We start from the raw sequence: 17,558 nt of genomic DNA on the forward strand, positions 1-17,558 counted from the left end.
CATGGCCTTCACAGCCAGATCTGCTGAGGGCTCCTCCATCCAATGCTGGAGCCCTAGACTGGGAAGCCTGATGTGGAACTCAGAGCTCTCAGCTCTGTGGGAGAATTTCTGTGATGTAATTAGTCTCTAGTTTGTGGGTCACCCACCCAGGTAGTATGGGATTTAATTACACTGCAAAGTATAGCCCTCCTATTGTCTCATGTGGTTTCATTGTTGTGTCTTTGGATGTAGAGTATTTTTTGTGGTAGAGTCCAATCATATGAAATATCAACTATGCTTAAATCAAAGGCAATACTAATCTGAATCTAAAGGGATGAACATTATAGCTAAGCTTAATTTTTAAAAACCTATGTATGGTGACAATTATAGAAGATACATGTTGGCCCACAGCTAAATATTCTATTTTTCCTACAGTTTATGGTATTTCTTTTTTTTTATTGAGATAGTACTGGTTTATAGTATTATATGTTTCATGTGTACCCCTGTATATGGCATGCTCACCACAAAATTTTAGTTTCCATCCATCACCATACAGTTGACCCCCTTCAATCTCTTAAAATTCATGTTAAAAGGAGAAAAACACTGTAAAATGAAACTCACTTCTATCAGACTGACAGAACTCACAACAAGAGAAACATATAAACACAAAACCTCATTTATTTCTGTTTGAAGCAGAGAGAGATCACTTAGCACAGAAACAATAAATAAATCATATAAATATTGAGGGAAATGTTCCCATGAATACATACATGTATATATTCTTAACAGCAGCAATCAGAAGTTTAATACAATGTAAGGTAGTTTTCAATTTTAAGAAAATGCTTTCTGACAGACTTTTGAGTATGAAGTGAACAGGTAAATCAATACCATATATCACTTATGGTTCAAGTCACTTGAATCCTGTGGACTGTGGAAACCATCTTGGGATTTACATTTAGTGTCATGATTGGCCTGTTCAACTTTTGCATTTCACTCAGTTTGGACTAGATTTACAAATTAACCCCTCACCTCTTGATCTCTCACACTCAGGACTATAGGAGGGGAAGGAAGGAGGGGCTGAGAGTGAAAACATGCAGGAGACCAACCCCAGGGTTTCTAACATGTGTCAGTTCATTTCTGCACTTCTTCCCATACTTGAGAGACTTTAAAGTGTCAGGGTCCAAAGTCACACCTACAGTGGCTAAATAGATCTGAAACTGCAAAGAAAAAAACCTTAAAAATTTACAGTCCACCAACTTGAAAATTACTTCAAGACACTGCCCATGACACATTTTTTTAGTCTACTTTTTAATAACTCAGAACACTTTTTTAAAACAAATAAATATATGATTGCTTGCATCATCACCTCTGTCCAGTAGGCTACAGGAGCATCCAGCTCTGAATATCTTCCGTGAATAGCAAGCACAGGGTAGAATTAATACAACGGGGCTTCTAGCTGGCTTTTAAAGCTTTCCATATGTCTGGCTCTGAGGTGAAAAAATGAAAAACAGGAGGAGTATGGAAGGGAGTAAAGATTTAAAATTCTTTGGTGGATCTCACAGCCATTGTTCCCCTGCTGAGATCTCAGTGGAGCTGCAGACAGGGATATTCAAGGCCACACCTCAGATCAACTAAGTATAACAGGGGTGTTTCCCCTCAACTTCCTTGACCAGGCAGAATCCTCACAGAAATAAAGAGATCCAATGGGGTTCAATGATCATAATATTAATTTAGAAAGACCTCCTTCTAGCATGAAGGAAGCTTATTCCAAGATATTCTCTTGGATTCTAAAACCTTCAGCAATTAAATCAGAAGAAGCTGGGCTAATAAATAAGGAGATAGAGTTTCCTTGGTCTCAGTTTATAATTACAAGGACAACCGCTCCTGTTCTAATCCTACATTTTACTCTCTCTTGAAAATTAAATTTACGTTGGCTAATTAGCCTGCTTTTGTGTTCTGGTTGCAAAAATATTTTTAAAGGTATGGTAGTCTTCACTATCGAATACATTTTTAGCTGTTAAAGTATGTTCTATTAAAAATGTCATGAAACCCAAGGTAAATAGTGCAGAGTAGGGTGAGGGGGCTGTGAAGATGTTTTAATCCTTCCTTTGCTGTCTGAGAGCAAAATATTCAAAATAAAGTGACAAACAGAATTGACTTGGAATACTGCCTCTCTGCAATTCAAAAGTCAACCCACACTGAGCAAAAGCAACATTTCAAAGTGCAGAACATCTGGGCGTGTGTATGTCTAATGCCTGCATTACCACAAAAAGCATATGCAACATTCAGCAATACTGTGCTTGGGGAAGTAAAACACATAAGTGATGCAGGGAGCTCGAATTTTATCACATTCTATCTTTACTAGAAAAGAAATTCAGGCTCTAATACATTATCAGGGCTAAATTTAACATCTGACAGGCTGGTTGTATGTGGCCATTCTTCCTGCTTCTGATGCTGCACTTACATTTACTGCACGTGAGTCCTAAATCTAAATGAAAACTGATGTTCAGCATGAAAATGTACATCCTTAGGGAAGGTAAAAGTGTGGATCTTTCCAAGGCTAAGAACAGCTGCTGCCGATTAGCAGATCTTGCACGTCATCCAAATCCCTCTGCCCACTCATGTGGGTTAGACGCTAGGGTAACCAAATCCTTTGGCAGGGACTGGGGAGATAGAGCAGAAAACGCCTGCCAGGACTAGGGAGAAATGGAACGAAATTTGGTGGGGCATCTTTGACATGGCTCTGCAGCTAGGAATTCTGGAAATCCAGAGACTGATACTGGAAACTGGGTTATTACTGAGTTAATACCTCACAACACAAACTCTACAAAACCAAAATTTGTTCTGTCTTCATGTGTAGTGTATACACAAGTCTGGAAGGGTTTCCAAGGGGTGAGGGGCCGGAGACTGAGCAAATGACTACTGAATTAGCATAACTGTGTAAGAATAAAATTTATAGTAACAGGGAAGAAATTTTCTTCTTCATTCTGTAGATACGGAGTTAGCAATATTACACATAGTTCTCTACTATGAGGTGATAATAAGGAGTCAGCTCTAAGCCCTAGGTATGAGTGTTATCATATATTAAGAAAATCTCCTTTTTCTTGTTGGTTTATAGGGTTTGGAGTTAAATGAGAAAAATATAGCATTTAAATAACATATCAATTTTTCTTAGGGATTTTATCATAACGTCATAATTTGTTTTTAATTCTAGGTTATAGGAAAGCACACTATATTAGGAAACATAAAAACACTATTTGTTTACTGTTTCTAGATGTCTAGTACAGATTAAGTCCTATTAATATAAACATTAGTGGGCCATCTAAATATTTTTCATCATCCTAGAATTCTAATGTCTTGAAAATTATTAGGAATTAAAAAGGCAAGATAAAATTGAAAATAGAGTAATTTCAATATGCAGGGTTTAAAGATTTTTAATATTTATCTAATAGGATTTGTCCTTCATTTTAAAGTTCTAACAGATTGACATGAGTATAAAATTCCCAACAACTATGGAATAGTTCTTTGGGAGGACAGGTCATCACAATGAAACCCTTCCTTTTAGTATTGACACCTCCTGGATGCCCAGAACTTGCCCCAATTTATGAAGATACCAATCTACACAACAGTGCAGTATGGAATTTGTTTCTCTTCTGATAAAACTGAAGCAATAATAGCATCACACAGTTATACTCTAAGGTATTTCAAAGTACACAAAAATACAGCTATTTATGCTATGTAGTTACGTGAATAATATTCCCAAGAGACGTTAAATCTTTAATACCCAACTTCTGTCAAACACTTAGAAGCACAGAACTATATTAAGAAAGCATGTGGCATTCGATTTCTGACATTTCATCCTGTAAGAAGGCAAAGCACAACAATAACACGTCTCTGAAATGCAAATGCCATTAAGTGCAAATTTCCAGAACACAAGGTCAGTCTAGAAACACATTTTAAAATTCAACAGATTCACTTTTTAAATTAGTATGCTCAGTATATAATTTTCAAACACAATCCGAAGTGATTTTCCAATGTTTTTCATAGTCTTAACTTTTTCTCCCTTGTAAAAATATACTCATTGGTTCATTTTCTGTTTTTCAATTTTCACATCTACTAGCTGAAACTATCTAACCTTATAGGAATATCCTTTTTTCTCCACGTTTCCAAATGTGAAATAGATTTTATTTAAATCCCATAATAAGAACACCACCAGTAATAACATTCCCTTATGTTTGAGCTTTAAAGTAAACCTTAAACAGTTCTAAAAGGAGGAATTTTTAATCCTCCTAACCAGAGCTGAGAATTAGCACAACTTCCTTCAAACGGTTTGTCAAGTGAATACTGTAACTAGACACAGAAGGAGATAGTCACCCCAAGAACAAGGGACTGTTTTTTGACTTCCTAACTCCACCTGGGCACAAGAAGATACAGAACTGCGTTACCCCAGGAAAACTTGTAGACGCTGAGGTCTTACACGGAGCTCGAGAAGGGAACCACCTGCTTTCCGCCCACATACACCTCCTCAATATTTCGGTCATCTCCTGAAAGAAGCATCAAGGAATCATTGTTTATAACCTGAACAGGGAGATATGATCAATAGAAAATGCAGCATCTAATCTGAGGACTAGAGCCTGAAATACATGCCTAAAGCAGAATTCATGTAAAGTTGAATCGACCCTCCATCACTGTCCTTTTAGCTAGAAAGAGTGGTTTCCATTTCCAGCCCTAGTTGTAAAAGAAATACTTATCTTTACGCCCCAGAATAATACTCAGCATGGTGAGATGAAGGGCTTGCAAGAACTGAGCTTCACAAGAAATACCACATGTGTCTCTCCTACTCCAAATTCACTCAGAACTCAGAGGTCACTCAATGGAGTGAGAGGAAGAATAGAATCTTCTATACTATTTACTTCTCTCTCTCTCGGTGAATAGAATTGAATGTGAGTATGTTTTAAAAAAAAAAAAAACTGGCTTCCCTGGTGGCTCAGTGGCAAAGAATCCACCTGCCAATGCAATGGGTTTGATCCCTGGGTTGGGAAGATCCCTTGGAGAAGGAAATGCAACCCAATCCAATATTCTTGTCTGGGAAATCCCATGCACAGAGGAGCCTGGTGGCCTACATCCCATGAGGTCACAAAAAAGTTGGACACGACTTAGCAACTAAACAACATGTTAAGAAAGCACGCATGGAGAGACTCCACCACATACTTCTCACAAACACAGTGTGGTGGGGCAGGCTGAAGGGTCAGAACAAGTGTAGGAGGAAGTATAGGGTGATCTCGTCTTACCTGCCGTTCCTCAAGTTTAGGGTTTAATACTGTGTTCTCAAAGAGCATGTTCATTTCAAATAATGCCTTTAAATATTGTCCCACAAATGGGCTCAGTGCTAAGGAATGCTAAAAACAATAATAAGTCTAAGCAAATGATCACACATAATGCTTAACATATGGTACAATATATGCAGAGAGCATACCAAGAGACAGCAAAAGATTTTATTTAGCATAGAGACATAAATACCTACCTAGATATAGGAACTTCTGGATAACAGCCTAAAATGAAAAATAAAGATAATAATAAAAAGGAGTATTTTCTGCACTTAGAAAAGCAAATTGACAATGAATAGTGGTTGGCAAAACCCAAAAACATAAACTTATTTCTTGATGGCAAAAATATATTTTTATTTTTTTCTAAACACAGACTTTTTTTCTTTTGTAAATATATATATATATAGCCCGCAGAGGAGAAAAATGTTGTACATTTTAATGCCCAAACTTATTTATATATTTACATAAAAGATGCTATCTTGATTATCACTGTCTGTTTGCAGTTCCACATGTAAATTTCTTTAGTCTTGCATTCCACATCAAGCAGTTACAGTGAACATATTTTTAATTTAACCCCTAAAAAGGTCTTGAGATAAGATACATAATCCATCCATTTAACAGGTACTGTAATTCTTTCTGTTGTGTACTTTAGCCTGGCTGGAACACAGTCCCAGAAATGGACACACTGGTGTCTGTCTATTCCAATAACAGAGCTGGGTAAAGGGGAAGAAATTATTTGTCACCAACAATCCAGTATCCCAAGTCAAAATGCTAAACTATGGCCAAAAGTACATAACTCTATCACTGGAACTAGCTTCTATGGCTAATAGTCACTGACTCACTTAAACTGGCATCCAATGAACACCCAAAATCTACTTTTATTAATGAAAAAGAAATGGTCTTTTGCCTGAAAAAATAAAAGTACTGATTATTAACAAATGTTTCCAATGCCTGAAAGTTCTTAATATATAACCTTGAAATCTTCAGAGGGAAAGTGTTAACATAAATTAAATAATTTAATATAATAATTTAAATATTTTAAGAGGTGTATAAGACCAAAAAAAATGCCTGGATGAATGGGACTGAACCCTATTCCCAGAAACTCACTCTAGTATTCCAGGAAATTCACTCAATCAATAAAAAGTAAAAGATTAAGTAATATAAAAATTACTAATGCTATTAACTTCAAATAATCCAGCACTTTTCTTCTAAAAACCTCAGTATGTTACATTTAATATCACACTTACTCTCATAAGTGGATCAGTTTTTAAATGGCAATAGTTAAATTTTAAGAAAAACCATCTCATAAAGAATTGTTATTAAAGTAAGAAAAACCAGTCTATTTTATGTATACAAAAACGTGATAAGAGGGACAAAGTAATGAAACTCACTTTCTTATAATTAAGAGAATCAATGTAGCACTGTGATCAAGAACCCAGACCCCAAAAGTCAGAAAGTCCTGGAATGGAATTCAAACTCTGTCTATTAATTAATAGCCATGAGTTCTTAGGAAATCATTTAACCTTCCTTAAGTCTCACTGCCCCATAAACCACACAGTAATATTAATAGCATGTGCCTCTCATAATAGTTCTGATAGTTAAACAAAAAATGATGTATGAAAGTGCATAATCCCATGCCATTTAGCAGATAGAAAGTGTGTTCAATAAGTGGTAACTATATTATGTTTTCTTAGAGTCAAGTACCTTCAAATATACAAATATATTCAAAATAGAAGTGTTTATTTATACCATTATTGTCATGAAATTATAATAACTTAAAAGGATCTAGCTTCCCTTATAGGAGTCTCCTCCATTCCATTAAACTGTTTCAGTGTCTTTTTTTTTTCCCTATAGGGAAGTTGTTATGACTAGTTCATGAAATAAATGCTTTTTGATCAACTTCCTTTTACGTACCTCAGAAATCTCACCAACAAAATCCCCATAAAACAGGTCAATGGGAGAGTCAGATGCTTTGGGGTTGATCAGGAGGGCATCAAATTCCTTACCCACTTCAAAGTTTCCAATCTCTCTATCCAGCCCCAGGGCTACAGGGTGTAATAAATTAACAGTCAGTCAGTATCTCCAAGCTTTTGACCATGTAAATATCCCAAAATACAAGGACAGAATCTGCCAACATATCACTAGGGAAAAAAAAATCAGTATCTTAATAATGAAGCATTCCAGTAGACCGCAAGACTTCGACTTACAGAAAGCAGAGAAAGGACAGGGAAAGCAATATCTGAGAACAAAGAGGTCTCTTCAACAGCCTGATCATATTCATAATTCTGATGGTATGTCTGTTTTGGCTTTACCAGCACCCCTCACAGTCCAGCTGGTCTATGATTTCCATTCATCCCTCTAAGAAACATGACGATTGACCTAATATCTTTCTTTTCCTCTCCTATTCTCCTTCCAACATTCCAACTCCTTTCCTCCCCCTTTTTATTCTTTTGTTCTACAAAATAGCTGACAAGATCTACTTTTGTGTCAGTGAAATGAATTTCAAGTAAGTAAAAACTAATTATCTTTTTTTTTTTGGCATGTTTGTCAATGCAGGCATATCCATCCTAAGTTCCTTAAATGATCTCAATAGAAAAATATTCACTTCTGAAAGTAAATGGATCCTCATAACTCAAGAGTCCCAGTGCTTTAGAAAGCAGACTAATTTCTCTGTAACCTTAAAGATTTCCTGGTTGCCAGAGAAGAATGGTTCTTTACATAGGGCATAGGTCAATAATGTCTATTGACCTGATCCATCTCACAGCTAGAATTCTTGTTCCATGAATAGTGATGTCAAGGAAGAACATCTCTCATTTTTATGGTTTACTTTCAAAAGATGAGGGTAGCTGGTTTTCCTGATCAGTAAGGGTATTGAATTTAAGCTCCTTAAAGCCAATAATGTGGATAGAGTGTTCCAAATGGAAGCATGCATGAAAGAAAGTCACCTGGAGTGCAGCCTTTTGTAGTTGAATTTTTACATGTATTTTTTGTATTCTGTCACTGTCAGAATATAGTCCTGTGTGAAAATATCAGACAATAACTGCCGCATTTTATTTCTCTGTATGGATATCCGAAAGTCTTTTGGCAATGCTCTAAGCACACATTTAGAAATCCTGCTTGTTCTTAAATGGTTATTTAAAGGGTAACTCATTTATTCTCAGAAAAGAAAGAGACATTTTAGCCAAAGAATTCTTATAGGAAGACAGAGGTGCAAACATAATTAGAAAAGTTAAAAAGCAGCTGGGTGACTTCTGATTGTGGGGAGAAGAACTGAATGAAATAGAAAATCACTAGACATTTTTTCCCCCTTCACTGATTACACTTGACATTCTTCATTTAACACTTGTCATTTTTCACTTCACAAATAGCATGACAAACGTGAGTTTTTGATGACTGTATTAAACATAAAATTATTGTGTGTTTAATAGGCCAGATAACCAGGTTCATTTGCCAGGATTTGACAAGATGTGTGTGTGTGTGTGTGTGTGTGTGTGTGCAGGATTTGACAAGATGTGTGTGTGTGTGCAGGATTTGACAAGGTGAGTGTGTGTGTGTGTGTGTGTGTGTGTGTGTGTGTGTGTGTAGTTTAGCCCCACTATGTAAGGGCTTCCCTGGTAGCTCAGATGGTAAAGAATCTGCCTGCAATGCAGGAGACTCGGGTTCGATCCCTGGGTCAAGAAGATCCCCTGGAGAGGGAATGGCAACCCAATCTAGTATTCTTGCCTAGAGAATTCCATGGACAGAAGAACCTGATGGGCTACAGTCCATGGGGCTGCAAAGAGTTGGATATATATATAAACTAACTGGATTATTTGTTAGAATTTGGAGAGTTCAGGTATGAACTAACCAAAAAAAGACACAACTACTTTCAGTGAATTATAAATTGATCTAAATTCATATTATTGCAGAGAGGCCTAACTGTGCTGGTCAGCAGCTCAAATGCACTTTAAGAAATGCAGTTTTACTGTCTCTGGAGCAGATGTTGGCTCTGTGAAAGCGATTTATGTATATCTTAATCTTGAGAGTGAATGTAAAGCTAGGAAGAGTCCAGCTTTTAACAGGGAAGCATTCATCTCATTCACTCAGACTCTTGTGGAGACACAAGCTAAGGAAACGAAACTCTGTAACAGTAACCTCAGAGGCCCAGAAAATAGATCTGAAAGCTGTACAGCAAGGTAGAAATGATTTGGTAAGCACCCCATGCTGGCCTGGTCAGATAACAGGATCCTGATGAAACAACTCACAGACGGCCTAGAATAAAAAAGCATTATTTAAATATAAGTCATTTACACCATGAAGTTAAGGTGGTAGGACAACTATATGAACTCAGATGTGAAAGTGGGGAGTGTGACACTTGTTAAAAGTATAGAACTTTTAAAACTTAGAACTTTAGAAAATGAGGTCATAAGGCATGGGAACATGCAAAGCATATGACCTTTTTCTTGAAATGTTCTTTATGGCATTCGTCATAGCAGAACATTCAGAAAAGAGCCAGGAAGTTTCTCTTCCCAGGATACCCTGGCCTCCATCATACTTCATTTCTAACATCTAGGGTATTTATCATAAATATCAAGGTATATTAAAAAATATACACCTATCTCAAGATCTGTGTTCTTCTTTCTCACTAGCTGCCTAGGGTTTCATGCTATGCTCGTTATCATCCATCCAGATTATATTACAATACTAAAGTGAAAGCAATCCAGTTACCAAGTTCTATCTCTTCAGTAAAAATACAATTACATGTGAGAACTGGGAAAAGCTGATGAACAATATTTGCATATCAACCAGCTATATTTTTACAACTTTCTCTTTTGAAGGAGGCTTGTAATTAGTGTACTTAAGTATATAAACAAAATACATAGTCTAGGCTAAGATTTATACAGGAAGGAAAAAAAGATTTATACAGGGAGATATTGCAGTGGAAAGCAATGACCTGCACTCTGGTATCAGATTTCCTAGATTCAAATAATATACCACAGCTTGACAGGTGTGTAAGCCTCACTCAGGTACCTGGTTGGTAAAATAGAATAAATAACAGTAGTTCTGAGGATTAAATAACAGCATCCATAAAGCATGTTGCATAGTGCCTACCACATGGTAAGAAACCAGTAAGTCTTGGCTATTATTATTATTACTACTCAGGTCAATAGAGAGCACTTTACTTGACTTGATGGGAAAAAACTGATTAAAGAATTCATATGCATGTGACCAATGCAAGTATCCATTACAACAATATGATAACTACATACTGAACGTCTCTTCTGCCAAAAACAAGGAACTTGCTAAATTAATGATTCAAATCATTCAAATAATGATTCACCACATGCTTGAACGTGTACTTCACTTGCTAAGCTTTGGGTATATAATGTGAGATGCAAATCATGAATATGGGGATGCCTGCTGATGTCAGCATCATGAGCCTTCATACTTCAGCCAAGGACATAGATTGGTATGGTTGTATATCATGTGAGAAAGAAAGAAAATGCTCATCATTACCTTGGCTGCCTCCAAGAGTAGCTAGTCTGAAGACTTCTTTAAGGGTGAGGCTTTTTGCATTTATCTTATTAATTAAAAGGATATTGGAAACCATCACTGCTCTTCTGATTGCATCAAGCATGGATGATGAATAACCACCAGCCACATCTGTGGTAGATAAAATAAACAGTAACCTTATGAGCTGGATTATTAGGTATATAGGGTTTTTTCTGTTTTTAATGACAGATAGAGTCACTCTAATATACTTCAGAGAAAAGACCTTATCTACAAACACAGAATAGACACAGACTAATATTTAAAGGAATTCAAACCTTGCGATTAGTATCAAATTATACTTCTACTAGTTTTCTAGGGCTGCTAAAACAGATTACCACAAATGTGGTGGTTTAAAACATCAGAAATTCAGACTTCTCTGGTAGTTTGGTGGTTAAGACTCTGTGCTTCCACTGCAGAGGGCATGGATTTGATCCCTGGTTGGGGAACTAAGATCCCACATATGTGGGAAAAAAAAAAAACACAGCAGAAATTTATTCTCTCACAGTTTTGAGGGGCAGAAGTCTCAAAGTGTGGCAGGGCCACCATCCCTACAGTGTCCAGGGAAGAATCTTCCCTGATTTCTCCCAGTTTGAGGGGGCTCCTGGTGTTCCTTGGTTTGTGGCAGTGTAACTCAATGTCTGCCTCCATATTCAAATAGCCTTCTTCTGTGTCTTTATGTACCTTTCATTGCTTGTCTCTTATAAGGACATTCATTACTGGATTCACCTTAATTCACAGTGACTTCATCTTAAGAGCTTTACCTTAATTACATTTGCAAAGATCTTTATTCCAAATAAGGCCATATTTACATGTTGTTGGTAGATATCTCCTCTTGGGGGAGGTGGTATGGGGCGCACAATTCAACCCAGCACAATACCCAAATGTTCAATAAAGTTAAGAGAAGAAACATCTTTGACTACTCCCTAAACTCTCACAGAAATTGGTCAAATATGATTACATTATAGATAACATGAGATTTAAAATAAATTCATAGTTCTGTGCTCTAAAAACTTGTCTTAACTCTATTTTAATTCTGATGAGGACTTTGGGAATTAAATAGCTACTTCTTTATGATAATTTTTTCAGGAAGAGCTTTTAGAATGAACTTAAATATTCTGGAAGAATTAGTGTAATAAATGAGCAGTGCTGATATAGACAGCTTTACATTTGTCACTGGCATCATTAGATAAGGAATGAGAATTTTTTATAGTGTTTTAAATAAGTCCCTAATCATAATTAAATTGAAATACAGCCTTTGACAAGAATGAATATAGAAGTTAAATGAATTAGTATAAATGTCAAGTAAGCTAACATGTTTTATTAGAGGAAAAGTACATCTATAGCTAATAAAATACTTAATATTTCAAGAGTTCCTTTTGTCACATCTTGGTAGACACATATAATTGTTAGTGCCTATGTATATTGCAAAGATCAAAAATAATAGCCCACTAAGTAATCTTAGATTGCAGTTTAATTTTATGTTCAGCTGTCTTACATGTCTTTACATAAACTTGTATGATTTTTTTGTTTTAGAAAATACTTTTCTTTAGCCAGAATCATATTACCAGAGGCTCATCCAGATCCTTGACAAGTTTTACTCATCTACTTACTTAGTCCACTTTAACATACAGTAACCATCCATCAACCTTTCATTTTATCATAGCATCCAGCTAATAAAACACATATGATTTGGGAAACATGCATATTATGCTTTGAAATACTTTGTCTATTGATTTTTTCTTTATTACTAGAACAAAGAAAATGTTCAATCTAAAGGCAGAATAAAATGCTATCACTACATGGTATGGAAATAAGTAAAGATTGAATATATAGAAGAATAAAAACTTGAGCCAGGGGGCAATAGAAGAATAAAAGGAAGTAATTCTATATGTATGTGTTCATCCCATTCATTCATTCATTTATCAACAGATTTACTGAGCACCTTCTTTGCACTTGATTTATTAAAGCAATCATAAATAAAAGTTACAGGCACTGCATGACCTTACTATCTTATGGAGAAGGAAAAGAGACATACAAAAAGACAAACATTAATAATAAACCATGTTCAGTTAGTGATAAAGAAAATGGAGGTAGAAAGCCCATTGTGACAGGATGGTCAGAGAAGACCTCGTTAAGTCAACAACATTTAAACTAGGACAAAAATGAGAACTCAACCATGCTTAGAGAGACATAAAGGGTATTCCAGGCAGAGGAACAAAAGGCACTCGGGTCTTTTGGCAGGAGGGGGTGTGATTCACAGAGGGGATTAAAAGGGAGCACTGTAGGAAGGAGACCAGCAGGAGGTGGGGTTGGGAGGTGGAGAGATGTCACACCATGCAGAACTCTGTGGCCTCATAAAGAGGTTTGCATATTCAAAATCACACTGAAGGTGGTAATCAGGAGGGAGTGAAATATTTTCATTGTGATTCTTTTGAAACGAGAATACTGGATTAGAAGGGCCTAGGAATATGAGACCATTAGAAAGCTAGTGCAGGAGTTTAAGCAAGAAGCAATGGCTTCTTGTATGCTTGTATGAGGTGTATGAGGCATTTAAGAGAGGCATTTAAGAGGACAGGCTTAGATGTTTGAGGGTGTGATAAAGTCTGGGGGTTGTATGAGGAGGGGTCAAAGAGAAAGGAGAAAGTAAGCAATTGGAAATACAGGTTTGGAATTCAAAGAGGAGTCTGGGCTGGCTATAAAAATGAGTCATCTGCATATATGTAGCCCATGTAAAGTCATGGTTGCAGATGATGACTCCTAAGAAGAGAGTTGAAAAGAGGAGATGGCCTAGGACTGAGCCTTGAGGAAAGCTTTTGAGTGGCCAGGAAGAGAAGGGGCCGCAGGCAAGAGAGGAAGAAGGGAAACAAAACCAGTGTGGTTTCACTGAATCCAAGGAAAGAGTATTTGGACAAGAAGTCTAGTGTGATAAAGACAGACTGGTGTCTTTTGGAGTTGGCAGCAAAAGAGATCGTGTGTGTGTGTGTGTGTGTGTGTGAGTCAGTCAGGTCCGACTCTTTGCGACCCCATGGACTGTAGCCTACCAGGCTCCTCCGTCCATGGGATTTTCCAGGCAAGAATACTGGAGTGGGTTGCCATTTTCTAAACATTCATCAACAGAAGAATGGGAAAGAAGATGTGGTACATATATACAAAAGACCACCACCCAGCCACAAAAAAAGGAACGAAACTGGGTCATGTGTAAAGATGTGGTTGGACCTAGAGACCGTCCTACAGAGTGAAGTCAGTCAGAAAGGAAGGGCAACACCTCTTAACAAGAAAACTAGTTAGAGAAATATATCAGCCACTTTAGACAGAATAAAGTGCACATGGGAGATACGAACTTCTACCTGCTTTTGCTTGGCAACCGTTTTCTGATCTCTGTCAATGTAGGTTAGCTCTGTTGTTGCTAACCAGGACAGTCTGCGGGCCCTGGATTTCATACATGTGGAACCATGGAGTGTGTGCTCTTTTGTGCTTGGCTTTGTGCACGTAACAAAATGATTTTTAAATTAAAATGTTTTATTTTATTGAAGTAGAGTTGATTAATAGTATTGTGTCAATTTCTGCTGTTTGGGAAAGTAATACATTCTCTTTTCATATTCTTTTCTAGTATGGTTCATCACAGGACATTGAATATAGTTCCCTATGCTATGCAGTAGGACCTTGCTGTTGATCCATTCTAAATGTAATAGTTTGCATCTGCTAACTCTCAAACTCCCAGTCCATTCCTCTCCCGTGGCAACTACAAGTCTACTTTCTGTGTCTCTGAGTCGGTTTCTGTCTTGTAGATAGGTTCATTGGTGTCATACTTTAGATTCTATATATAAGTGATACCATATTGGTATCTGTCCTCTTTCTGACTTATTCACTTGGTTAGATAATTTCTAGGTCCATCCATAGTGCTTCAGTGGCATTATTTCAGTCTTTTTTAATGGCTGAGTAGATGCCATTGTATGTATGTACCACACTGTTTTTTACCCATTCATCTGTCCATGGAAATTTAGGTTGCTTGCAGTCTTGACTATTGTAAATAGTGCTGCTATGAACATAGCAGTGAATGTCTCTTTTTGTATTATAGTTTTGTGTGTATATATGCCCTGGAGTGGGACTGCTGGATCATATGGCCACTCTTTTTGGTTTTTTGAGGAAGCTCCATACTGTTTTACCTGTAACTGCACCAAGTTACCTTCCCACCAACAAGTGTATGAGGGTTCCCTTCTCACCACACCCTCTCCAGTATTTTTAACAAAATATTTTTGTTTTGTATATATCAATGCTTTGGTTTTTTAATGCTGAATGGTGTTTTTTGGTATGAATATGCTGCATCTGCTTATCTGTCCTCCTGTTAGGTTTTTAAACTTTATTTCCAATTTGGGGCTATTAATAAAGCTATTATAAATATTCTTTATAACTATATGTGTTTATTTCTCTAGGGTAAATACCCAAAATGGAATTACTGAGTCATATGTGGATGTATTTTCAACTTTAGAGAACTATTGGCAGTTTCTTATAAAGTGGTTGTACCACTTCAGTCTCCTTCCAGTACTGTATAGCAATCTACATGCTTATTATTTTTTCTTTTTCAGTTTTCTTCTTCCATTTTCAAATTTTCCTTTTCCATCAAAACTCAAGGTATTTTCATAGGGCCATATGGTCTTCTTGTCCTCTAGGGATGATAGCAATATTCTGAACTCTTATTCTAGATCCTAAAGTACATGGGAGATATGTTCATCCTCTTATTATTTTTGATACGACTTTCTCTTGTTTTGCAACAGTTTTGTGAAGCGTCATGCATGTTTCTCATATTTAACAATTAAGAAATGAGAAAGTTCAGATCTGCCTCTATTTGTTATAGATAGAGTGAATGATCCAGTCTTAGACCTACACTCTTGGCACAATATAAGTTAAACAGTCTTTTAAAGTTCAAAGGAAAAGAACAAGTTCATGCATAAAAGTCATGTTTAGGAAATAGTTGTATATAGGATAGCTATGTAAAATGCAACAGCATCCTCCAAGTTAACATATGAGAATATATCATATTAAATCAAACCTTTAATCAGGAAACCAATGTTACTCTTTCCCTTTTAAGCCAATCTTTATTAACTAGTGCAACTTGCCAGGTATACATGCAGTTTTTTCATTTAAGCCTCAAAACAAGCATGTAGCAGATATTGTTATAATCATTGTTGTTCTTTTTATAGAAATTAGGAAATGAATTTTTAGAAAATTAAGGTATTTTGCTCAAGGTCTTATGGCTAATAAGTGACAGAGCTCTACATAATCATTTTAGATCATCACTATGCAACCCAAACTCAAGAACTGGAAGTCATGTGAGGAACTAAAGTTGTGGAGACCAAACTCCTTGAAAATCTGAAAGCAACATCTGAGTTTTGCATTTCTGTTAAATCTTCCATTGACAAAAACTCTTGACCATTTTTTTTCTTATCCATTAAAGGTTTTCTGTCAGAGTAAAAACAACTGGTTTCCTACCTTAATACCTGAAACTACATTCAAGTATTACATAATCTCAGTGACTCAAGGCTTAAATTCAAATTAAAAAAAAACCTCAGTTGCTTTGATTCATGTAAAACTGAGGAAAACCTCTAATCTAGCACACCTCTTTAAAATTATAAATGAGTCACTTTTTATTATTGTAGTCTTACCAATACTGTTTGGTATAAAAATTAACTGAGACTTGAGTTGTTGCAAAAAATGATGAAAACCATTATTTTCAATATGCAAACATCCTGGTGCTCTTACAAATCAGTAAGACAAATGAATCAAGAGTGAAAAATAAGACCTTGTGCCCCAAAGCCATTTAAAAATCTTTTTTTAGTTCGTTCATACCCAATGATAAAGAAAGGTCACAGCGGATGCCTAGACATTTGGGCCTGACTCCCTTCCAAAGTGAGCAGCACTACGCATACTCCAGAAAAGCAATTCAAATGTACTATGAGAAAAAGAAGACACCACTAATTCATCAGCCACCTAGATTGTCCTTCAGCCTAGCAAACATCAGACTGCCTGTGGGAATCAGAATCTCATTTTGTTAAAAACTTCTTAAAAGCAAAGCACGTTTTTTAATATATCTCAGAGTTCTCCATTATGGCATAGACTGAATTTGTGCTCACTATTCACAAGGTCGAATAATTTTCTTTTGAGACAGTATTTGTGATGACACAGTTACTGAAGACTAAAAAACATAAAAATCCAAGCCATTGAAATTTAGCAAGAAGGACAAAACAAAAGGAAAAAAAGAACAAGGAGTTTTTAAAAAGAATCTCTAAAACACTTGAGAAGGGCTTATCCTTTATAGCCCTGTGTCTGAATATAAACATGGATAATGGCTTTCAAGAGGTTAATGTAACCAAAACGTTTCCCTTTGCATATATTTTCTTACTGCTTCCGACCTCACTATTTTATCAGCACAAGATGTGACTGCCAGAAAATAAAACTAAGTTTTTTAAAACATAGAACTGTTACTTGAAAATTAGTCACAGTAGAAAGTTATGTACTTCATCAACCACTTTGCCATGGCTCTTAATGGGAAGCTACTAACCTGTACCCAGCCCCGTCTTCACGCCATGTCTCAGGACCTCTGGCACATTGAGCAGGCCGCTGCTGAGCCTGCAGAGAGAGGAGACGGTCAGAACAAGGGGACCCCCCACATGGGTCCAACAAGAGAAGGACACTAATGGTAACAATGGTGATGTCACTGAA

The 17,558-nt window shown here is 36.5% G+C and overlaps 1 protein-coding gene across 3 annotated transcripts in view; it reads right to left on the bottom strand.

Annotated features, from left to right (window-relative positions):
• Positions 1-639: 639 nt before the first annotated feature.
• Positions 640-17,558, bottom strand: part of GDA (guanine deaminase) — a 93,523-nt gene continuing 76,604 nt past the window's right edge. The window contains exons 10-15 of one of the 3 annotated variants that reach the window (XM_070480351.1): positions 17,398-17,465; positions 10,803-10,949; positions 7,221-7,351; positions 5,504-5,531; positions 4,425-4,523; positions 640-3,839 (exon numbers count right to left, since the gene is read on the bottom strand). In XM_070480351.1, coding sequence (XP_070336452.1) covers positions 4,453-4,523; positions 5,504-5,531; positions 7,221-7,351; positions 10,803-10,949; positions 17,398-17,465 — 445 coding nt within the window. In that variant the 3' untranslated portion in view covers positions 640-3,839; positions 4,425-4,452. Of the gene's footprint in view, positions 4,524-5,503; positions 5,532-7,220; positions 7,352-10,802; positions 10,950-17,397; positions 17,466-17,558 lie in introns of all 3 variants that reach the window. The other 2 variants (XM_020878637.2, XM_070480352.1) reach the window with 2 other exon arrangements.

The sequence above is a fragment of the Odocoileus virginianus genome, chromosome 18 (assembly GCF_023699985.2).
Source record: "Odocoileus virginianus isolate 20LAN1187 ecotype Illinois chromosome 18, Ovbor_1.2, whole genome shotgun sequence".
Lineage (NCBI taxonomy): Eukaryota > Metazoa > Chordata > Mammalia > Artiodactyla > Cervidae > Odocoileus > Odocoileus virginianus.